The sequence below is a fragment of the Gouania willdenowi genome, chromosome 24, assembly GCF_900634775.1.
Source record: "Gouania willdenowi chromosome 24, fGouWil2.1, whole genome shotgun sequence".
Lineage (NCBI taxonomy): Eukaryota > Metazoa > Chordata > Actinopteri > Blenniiformes > Gobiesocidae > Gouania > Gouania willdenowi.
In genome coordinates, this window is record NC_041066.1 from 3799879 (window position 1) to 3809948 (window position 10070).

Here is a 10070-nt window from a genome sequence, read left to right on the forward strand (position 1 = left end):
TTCTCAACTTTCACAGGAAAGGGAAAACTGTCTGCAGTGAATATGTTGAAGTTCAACAAAGTGGCGCAGCAGGCTTTTCTTGACCTTGGCAAAGACTGGGACCTGTCTCACGAACTATTCAATCAATTGGAAAAGCTCACTTGCCAAAGCAGCCAACATCTAGTGTCAATGAGCTCGGATACCAGTTGTTCTGTGCAAAAAGCTGTGATGTTGAATCTCACTAGCTGCCTCCCTGCTAGGACTGCCTGCTTAAACACACCCAGAGAGCCAACAACCAAGCTAGATAAAGGCTATGCTGCCTTACAGGTGACTCAGTCCAGAGTGGGTGGATAATTAAAATCCAGGATGGCGAGGATATTCTAGCAATAGACTGGATGCGTGTCCAGCCAGCACCTAACGCAATTCTGGAGCTGCTGGCCTGCACATGTCTCAAAACAAGTAACATCAAGGACTGTCTGCCTCCTGACATGTGCAGTGACTAACAATAAGCCACCTAGCAATGACACTGCTGGACCAAACTTTCTTGTTGAGGATAACGACGATAATGATAAAGAGGACAAAACTGTTTGTTCTGGGGACTGGATGGAGTGGGAGTGGGGTTGACAATTGTGGAACTTGTGTACATTTGAACAAGTAACATTCAGAGACAAAATTGGAATAAGAAGTTGTGGTCTCAAGGCTGCGACCAAAATGGTCGCATATGCGAGTATATTTTCAGTTTGTGCGAATGAAAATTTTATCTGGTCGCATCCGTGCGAGTGCGTATTGATGACCTTATTTTGGACGGAGCGGCTGAATGCTCCGTCACGTCCCTGTGTATTCAGTGGTTAACTGATGCTGATATTTCCCATGGCCAAGGAGGCATCATGGTTACGTGCAGCTTTCTCTGCCAATGTGTGTTCTCAGTGTTGATTGGCTGGGAGGCTGAGGAAATTGCGGGTGTAAGTGGAGAAAAGTTCTGTTACCATTGTAGTGTGAATGTATGACGGTGTAAGACTTTGTGTGTTTGTTTATTTTTGGCGTGTTACTATGACCTCCATTAAAGCCTGTAAAACTGTGATAACGGCCCAAGTCACGTCATTACAATACCTTTTGGGGTGCGGTGAGTGTGTGTGCACACCACCCCTTACCCCCCGTGCGAGGCACCGCGCTAATAATCTACCGGCTGCAATACGTTCAATAAAGTAATAATTTACGTATAAACACCAATGCGCTCCTTTGGGGTGCACACGGTCCGCGAACAGAGCCAGGCCTAACGAGCCCATCAGTGAGAGCGCGCTCACATTGAGAGCAGCAGTAAAAAGGAAAAATGTGCCTAGCGCAGAGATAGTGTACACGCTCATCAGAACCAGCATGGAGGGACCAGAACTGATGGACTATGATGCCAGGCCAGATGTTCAACTGTGTTTCTCCCAGGGCAAGAGTCTGCAACCTGCGGCTCAATGTGACCCTTTGACTCTTTTGCAATGGCTCCCTATAGCTTAAAAAAAAACGAAATGAGGAGTTATTTTTTACAGATGCTATTAATGATTTAATCAAGATATAACAATTTGTTAACCTAAAATAAATCACGTTGTGCTACTTCACCTCCTGCAACATCTACAGACCATCATCTTTCCCTGTGCCTGTGGCTAACCTTAAGTTTTAAATCTCTGGTAAGATAATCTAACCAACAATTACACTATTCTGGACAGAAATAGAGATTTTAATTGTGTGGGGACAGATTCATCGGTTAAACATACATGCTTTGTGCGGCAAGAAATGAGTAATTAGCATGTGTTGACCACATGATCATGTTATCAAATTCTAGTTACTTTTGTAGCCTTTCAAATACATTAACCAAGTCTAGGGGTATTAAGATTTATAAAACCCATGTTTGAGCTGGTTAGCTCTACTGGTACTGGGGACCCCCATTTTGGGGATCTGGCTCATACACTATGGGAGTCAATTATCTTAAAGAGGCACTGACTGACCCATGTATGAATTGCCGATCCTGCCACTCACTGTGAGAGAGGACAGGCTGCACTGGTATTAATCCACCATTGCTGCTGCCTACTGGCAGTCAGGAGGTAATAAAACAGAATGTAAGTTAGAGGTAACTATGGTTCTGTGAATTCCTGGAGGACTGCTAGTAACACCGGTCACTCGGATTCCCCCAGGGCAAGAAAATTCTTAGAGGCCGGGTGTAGGCTATCGCCTGATATAAATGGCTTCAGAAGAGGCGTACTGGTAGTCACCACGTCACGTGAGTTTGACATTACTCGGAGTGCGGAGCGTGAGGTGACATTCACTATTGTTGCTGCCTATTGGCAGTCATCCAGGTATTTACATAACCATAGTTGCCCCCTTAACTTGCATTTCTTCTCACAGGTGTGGTGTTTGACTCTGGAGATGGAGTCAGCTACAGTGTGCCTGTGTTTGAAGGATACTCTCTCCCTCATGCTGTGCAGCGCTTCCCTATGGCTGGTGTGGATGTAACTATGCATCTGAAAAAAGTAACTATTTTTCAGGAGTAGTGGTTGTTGTGTAAACCCCATAGAGATAATGCAAGGAACAATGACCATTATCTGTGCTTGAAGCTTCTGCAGGAGCAGGGGGTGTCCATGCGCACCACAGCAGAACAGGAGATTGTTCGGGAGATGAAGGAGAAGTGCTGCTACGTTGCTCTGGATTACCAGGAGGAGCTGAAAGGAGGCACATCGTCCAGCAGAGAGACTCATTACACCATGCCTGATGGACAGATAGTCACACTCGGCACAGAACGCTTCAGGTGCACAATGACGCTCAGTCTGCTGACTCTATATGCTGCTTTAATGCTGTCGATCAATAACAGTCCTACCAAAACTGGTCAGTTTTAAAATCCAGTTTAAGATGCACAGCTCCCCACATTGTCCCCATTCAAAGTAAAAGAATAGCAAAATGTCAGAAAGCACAGACAAGTGGCCACTGTGTGAAATCTGTGCCAAAATCTGCTGCATAACGTGAAATGGCTTTAGGCAGAGACTAAGGAATAGAGACGTGTGGACACACTATAGGAAACTATAAATTAGGACGATCATGGGTTAAATATGAGTATATGCGAGGGTAATATTATTATTAGTCAAGCTCTAAGACATTTTACTTCTGCTATCTGTTGCATGCATGTACACAAAAGAGCTGTAAAACAAATTTATGAATTTGTGCTCTGATCTCACGATCTTTTGGAATGAGCCAGGATGTCTCTTCCAGAGCATCAGTGTCTCATTGTACAATTTTCCCGACTACTTTTTTTTTTTTTTTTACTTGTCTGCACAAGCTGTCAAAGGTCAACACTACAAGAAGTGCAATCATTATGAGACAGCAGTGCATGTTTTGTTTTTGCAATAAAATAAATTGATTTATTTACCAGTGTTACACCTAGGTGGAGGGGGAGGGGAAAGGGAGCAGGAAGGAGAGACCCAAGGTAGGAAATAGAAAGGGTGGGAAAGAATAGATTATTTTACAGTGAGAGTGAGATGTGAAGTTGTTGAACATATTGTGCTTATTATGTTGTGTAATCAACCCAGTATGGTGACAAGTGTGAAGTTTAGCTATTATGGTGGTGCTGTGAACAGGGGGAAGGAGTGAGTGGTAATACCTAAAGCAGATATTAGGTGCTCCCCATCCAACCTTTGTGTATATATGTGTATGTGGTGCAATAGCTCCGGAGGGTGGAAGTGGTGGTCCCATCCTCCGGGGGTGGTGTGTTGAGGTGTAATTAAAATTGGAGGGATTAGTAGGACAGCCAGAGGTGAAAGTGCCTGTGCCCTACTTAGTAGCACAGGCGGCGGCCCCCTCCACCCCTAGCCCCACCATCCAGTCCCCCAAGGGTTGGGTATGTGAGTGTGGTGCAACAAGTGGGTGAGCCAGGCACCAGACACATCCCCAAGCAGCCCAGGAGGCAACCCCCGCCGTCCACCGGCCCAGAGCGGCCCCAGCCCCGCCAAAGCAGGTGGCGGCCGAGAAGGAGAGAGGCCAGCGCCCACTCCAGGGCCAGCGCAGGCCCGCATGACACCACGACATAGCACCGGCCCACCGCGCCAGCGGCACCCTCAGCGAAGGCGCGCCCCAGGAAACCAGGTCAAGGCGCCCAGAACGGCCGGCAGAGCAACCCACAGCAACACCCCACCACCCAACAACCCAGGACGCAAGCGCCGCCCCCAAGAGTAGCCAACCCCCAAGCCACCGCACCCGGCGCAGCAATGCCCGACTACTTTAGATTCCTATTAAAACCTTAACTACAAAATGGGAAAGTATTATAATGTAATTCAAATATAAATGTAACAATTCCTAAATTAATAGAGGGAGGAAAGCTGTCTGTAGAATTTTAAAAAAAATGCACTTTTTGTAGTGATGGGAAAGATTTGGTTAACAAAACACCACAATAAAAGTTAAAGCATGGGATGATTCTGGAGCAAACTGGGATTTGCTCTCAGTTCAGTCATGCACTTATTTTGTGATCTTTTGGCATACTCGTGACTGGTGCCAGTACTCACTGAAGAGACTTTTTTTAAACTAATCAAAAACCAGTATAGTGATTAAAACATATTTTTGAAGCTGACAATAAAATCATAAAAGGGGAAATTGGTGCAACAAGACTAGGGCAATCATAACAATTCAGTATAATTTTCTGTTTATGGTATTGATTTGAATTCCCTGAAAGTAATATGAACTGAATGTTGTAGGTTCTTCTGCTAAATAATGCTGGGTCGAGGGAAAATGAAAGCAGGTAAAAGGATCGGGTATAGTAAAATCGCCTCCTAAAAATGTCAAATGACTTTTGATCTGAAGGAGGCCTTATTTGGACAGAAAGGTCTTAATTGATGAGATCTGTGACCAACACAGGTTTATTACTGTAGATTCTTCAACCAGCTCGGTCACCATGAGGGTATCTGTGTCCAGGGCTCCCGAGATCCTGTTCAAACCAGAGCTGATTGGACGGGACCACTACGGGCTTCATGTGGGCATTTTTAAGTCAATCCTCGGCTCAGACATCGACCTGCGACGCTGCTTTCTGGGAAACTTGGTGCTGTCGGGTAAGATTTGGCTCGGCATTATTATGTCATTAATGCTTTATCGCTGGATTCTAATTTTCAGCTGAATGTGTTCCTGCTCTCTAGCTTTTCCCATGCACCAACAGTTAAATGATTGAGATTCTCTGCTTTATACTTTACATTTACACATGCATGTTGAACACTATTTTCTGGGCTGCAGGTGGGAACACCCTACTACCTGGCCTGCCTGAGCGCCTGCAGGCTGAAATCAGAAGCTTGCTGCCTGCTGACATGGCATCAGCGGTGAAGGTCAGCAGCCCCACAAACAGGGACTTCTCAGTGTGGTGCGGAGGTGCGGTACTGGCCAGCCTGTCCGGCTTCAGCTCAGCCTGGATCAGCCAGGAGGAGTATGAAGAGTACGGCCCTCAGATCGTCTTCAGGAAGTGTTTCTGAGCCGGACTGAGTACAATAATCAGAGTGCCGTGAACTACCTTTAATGATGTAAATACTTGTTTTGTAAATATTGGCAATTCTGTTTGTGTGTAGAGTCTTTATTTCAGGTTTCCTGATGAATTCCAACCGTTGTTACATTTGATGCATCCACAAACATGACAGCAAAATTTGTTTATGAAATTTTTGCTGTTGCTCTGAATCAAGAATTGTTTTCACCTCTTTTTTTCTTTTTTTGGTGGGGGAGGTGGGGGTATTGAGCTTTGATTACCTGGCAATGCTTTTATACCTTCTTGTGGTGAAGAGATTGCTATTGAAGCTGATCTTAAATGCTTTCCGTAAGAAGCAGTAGATGTTATGTGAAAATATAAATAATCTAATAAGACACTTCGAAAATTTAACAAAATTATTTTTGCATGTCGTACGTCCAAGTGTCAAACTGCTTTTTAAATCTTTATACTGGTGCTTAGAAAAGCATTGGTGGAAAAACAATCCACCTTTTTTCAATGAAACAATCTTTTTGCCGCAAAGCTGTTTTTACATGAATTAAATATTTTTTTGCTAAAGCTAAGAGGAGGAGATGAGAGTTGTGGGATGTGTGGTGGCTGTTTGTTCTCTGAATGAGCTGTTAAGATGTCTGATTGAGCATGATGAGTGACCGAATGATGAAATGTGCTGCTGTTTGTTTGAAGTTTTCACGTGTGTAGTGTTTTTACTTAAACTGTAAGTGGAGTTTACATGTCTGCTCTCTCAGCACTGATGAACGAATGATTCAGGAGAACTAAACTGCCGGATTAACCCCAATCGTTAAAGACAAGCCAAGACAATCCTGTGTTCTTAGACCTATTGGAGGTTTCTTTTTTTCTTTTCTTTTTATTTTCTTGCTTTTTAATGTGTGTTGTTGTAGTTGCACTTTTTTTTGCATGTGTTGTGTTCACTGCCTCTCTATGGCATAGGTTTGTCAGCGGCCTAAAGTTCAGATGTAGTAAAATGAGATAATTGGTGCATCCTGGTTGTCGTCCTCCCTCATATTTATTTCATTTTTTTTTTAAATAAATATTTCAAACCTGTTTCTGTTACACATTTCTGTTACACATTTTCCTTAAATCCCTTGGTAAAATAAGTATCTGGTCACCTACAAACAAGCAACATTTCTGGCTCTCACAGACCTGTAACTTCTTTAAGAGGCTCGTCTGTCCTCCACTCATTACCTGTATTAATGGCACCTGTTTGAACTCTGTCAGTATAAAAGACACCTGTCCAGAACCTCCAACAGTCACACTCCAAACTCCACTATGGCCAAAACCAAAGAGCTGTCAAAGGACACCAGAAACAAAATTGTAGACCTACAACAGGCTGGGAAGACTGAATCTGCAATAGGTAAGCAGCTTGGTGTGTAGAAATGAACTGTGGCAGAAAATGGAAGACATACAAGACCACTGATAATCTCCCTTGATCTGGGGCTCCATGCAACATTTCACCCCGTGGGGTCAAAATGATCACAAGAATGGTGAGCAAAAATCCCGGAACCACACGGGGGGACCTAGTGAATGACCTGCAGAGAGCTGAGACCAAAGTAACAAAGGCTACCATCAGTCACGCACTACGCCGCCTGGGACTCAAATCCTACAGTGCCAGATGTGTGCCCCTGCTTAAGCCAGTACATGTCCAGGCCCGTCTGAGCATTTGGATGATCCAGAAGAGGATTGGGCAAATGTCATATGGTCAGATGAAACCAAAATAGAACTTTTTGGTAAAAACTCAACTTGTCAACATCATGCTTTAGGGATGTTTCTCTGCAAAGGGACCAGGATGACTGATCTGTGTAAAGGAAAGAATGAATGGGGCCATGTATCATGAGATTTTGAGTGAAAACCTCCTTCCATCAGCAAGGGCATAGAAGATGAAATGTGGCTGGGTCTTTCACCACGACAATGATCCCAAAAGAAGAAGTGGCTTCATAAGAAGCATTTCAAGGTCCTGGAGTGGCCTAGCCAGTCTCCAGATCCCAATAAAAAATCTTTGGAGGGAGTTGAAAGTCTGTGTTGCCCAGTGACAGCCCCAGATTGGCATGGAGGATGGGCCAAAATACCAGCAACAGTGTGTGAAAACCTTGTGAAGACTGTAAGGGCAAAATTAGTTAACATGCCCAAGATTATTTTTACTCCTGTTGCCCTGCCCAGAGGTCGCCAAATACACTGATTTGCAACTCAGTGGGCCACCTCTCTTATGTAAATACAGCCATTCGATCGGAATGTGCAGCTGGGCAGTGACAAACTTTGGGGGTTGGTGTAAATGATGGCCAGTGTTGAGAAACCAGTTTCTCCCAGGTAGATGTTTGTTAATCCAAATAACATTATATGGAATTATTGGATAAGAATGGCCAAATTAATATGAGCCATGTGTGTTGTGATCAATTAATAAACCACAATAAATAAAATTAGAAAAAGAAAAACAGTATTAACAGTATTCACTATTTACCTTTATTGTTTTTGAAAAGTGCTTATAAATAAAATGTATTGTTGCTATTTATGGTAAAGCGAGATTTCCGAGTGTGAAAAGGACTGTTTGCTGAAATCTCTGACGTTTGGGGGTCTTTTGTTGCCAACTGCATCACTTCATACAACCCAGGCAGGCACATCACCATAGATGAGCAACTTTTTCCAAGTATGTGTGAAAAATCATCCCATATCTTGGCAAAGACCCCAGTCTTTGCCAAGATATGTTTATGTTTATGGACAAAGGAAGAACTGTTACAACCGACAATTTTTTCACTTCATTGTCACTAGCACGTCGACTGCACAGCCGGAAGACCACCCTCCTTGGCACAGTCAATAAGATTCGCCGGGAACTTCCAGATTCAGCTAAAAAGAATTTGGCCCGTGAGGAATTCAGCACACAAGTGTTTTCAACCTCTGGTGCCACACTGACTGTTTATGTGCCCAAACGAAAGAAGACTGTCTGCCTCCTCAGTAGCTTGCACAGCGTGGTGGAGACTGAGGCTACTCGGAAAAAAAAGCTGAACACAGGAAATGCGGTGTGGACGTCATGGACCAGATGGTTCGAAAGTACACTGTGCGTTCAGGAACACGGCGTTGGCCAGTCGCTGTGTTTTACAACATGATTGACATTGCAGCGCTGAACGCACATGTGCTTTATCAGGCATGCACTGGGGTCAAGGAGAGAAGGGTGGACTTCTTGTTGGAGCTTGCAAATGAGCTTGCCCGGTCTCATATGGCAGCCAAGGAGGTGAATGAGCAAAACCTTCAGCAACAACCACCCACACCTGATGTGGGGAAAAGGGCATTGTCCTAGGTGAAGTGTTGCTGCAGGAAAAACCGTGCCACCAAGCGTTGTATGTATTGTGACAAGTTTGCATGTGGCAAATGCATAAAGGAGGTGTGGCAGTGCCAGAAATGTTCACAAAATCTCTAATAAATAAATTTCACCAAGAATGCAAACAAACTGTGTTGACGTCTCACTATTACTACTTACTACTTTCTGTCGCAAAAGTTGAAATATAAGTTGCAACCTCTATGTAGCTGCTGTATGGGAAACACAAAGGAGAATACAAAAGGTCTTTGTGTTCTGAACCTACCCAGTGGCCTCAGTAACATAACAATGGTCACAAGCTGAGTTGTTCACACCCGCCATCTGACACCAGCTTGGACTTTAAAGGTATAGGTGTCAAATGACATATCTCTGGGCATGTTAGTGTTAATTATGTCTATTCATATATATACTCATATATGTATTCATATATTTACTCATATACCTTATTCTATTAAGAGCCTTAAGTTGTGACTTTCCATTGTGTGCCTGTCATGCCTCCTGCTCTACTTCGGTCAGGTCAGCTTTCCAAAACACATCTTATCCCCAAGGTTAGACACAGAGGCACCCATTGTTCACACACTCACATGATTATACACACACACATAGTCACACACTCACACCCAATACACATCCATTTACACACACACAATCACACAGCTACACATCTGACTATCAGGAGATACCAGGAGACAGAATGTCTCGTCCCCCTGGAAGTTGGCCTCTCCCTCCCCCTCCTTTACTCTTCCCTTCTTTTCCTATCTCTGGTCGGGGGGAGGAGGGGGGGAGAGGGACACTGGGGTGATAATGTGTGATGTGTAGAACTGTTGGCCACTCTGTCTCAAACCTCCGGCCGGAGGGTTTCTCATTTTTGACCATCCTACTTTGTACCTTTTTTTTCCATTTAGTTTAGAATAAAATCATTTTTTATTAATTCATCAACCTTTTCATCTGATCTCCATCATTCTCCAACGCAGAGGGTGTTAACCAGCCAAAGACGAGGTAACCACAAATTTAACCGTATCAAGACTTACAGAAAACATTTGACCTCTGTCATTGCCAACAAAGGGTACATTCCAAAGTATTGAGATGAACTTTTGTTATTGACCAAATACAAATTTTCCACCATAATTTGCAAATAAATTCATTAAAAAATCTACAATATGATTTTCTGGATTTTTTTTCTTCTCATTTTGTCTCTCATAGTTGAGGTATACCTATGATGAAAATTACAGGCCTCTCATCTTTTTAAGTGGGAGAACTTTGTCAGGGCAAAAT

The 10070-nt window shown here is 43.7% G+C and overlaps 1 protein-coding gene across 4 annotated transcripts in view; it reads left to right on the top strand.

Annotated features, from left to right (window-relative positions):
* Positions 1–6532, top strand: part of LOC114457963 (uncharacterized) — a 51768-nt gene extending 45236 nt beyond the window's left edge. For all 4 annotated transcript variants that reach the window (XM_028440148.1, XM_028440152.1, XM_028440149.1 and 1 more), the window contains 4 exons: positions 2371–2495; positions 2580–2770; positions 4921–5054; positions 5233–6532. In XM_028440148.1, the coding sequence (XP_028295949.1) occupies positions 2371–2495; positions 2580–2770; positions 4921–5054; positions 5233–5465 (683 nt within the window). In that variant the 3' untranslated portion in view covers positions 5466–6532. The remainder of the gene's footprint in view (positions 1–2370; positions 2496–2579; positions 2771–4920; positions 5055–5232) is intronic.
* Positions 6533–10070: the final 3538 nt, after the last annotated feature.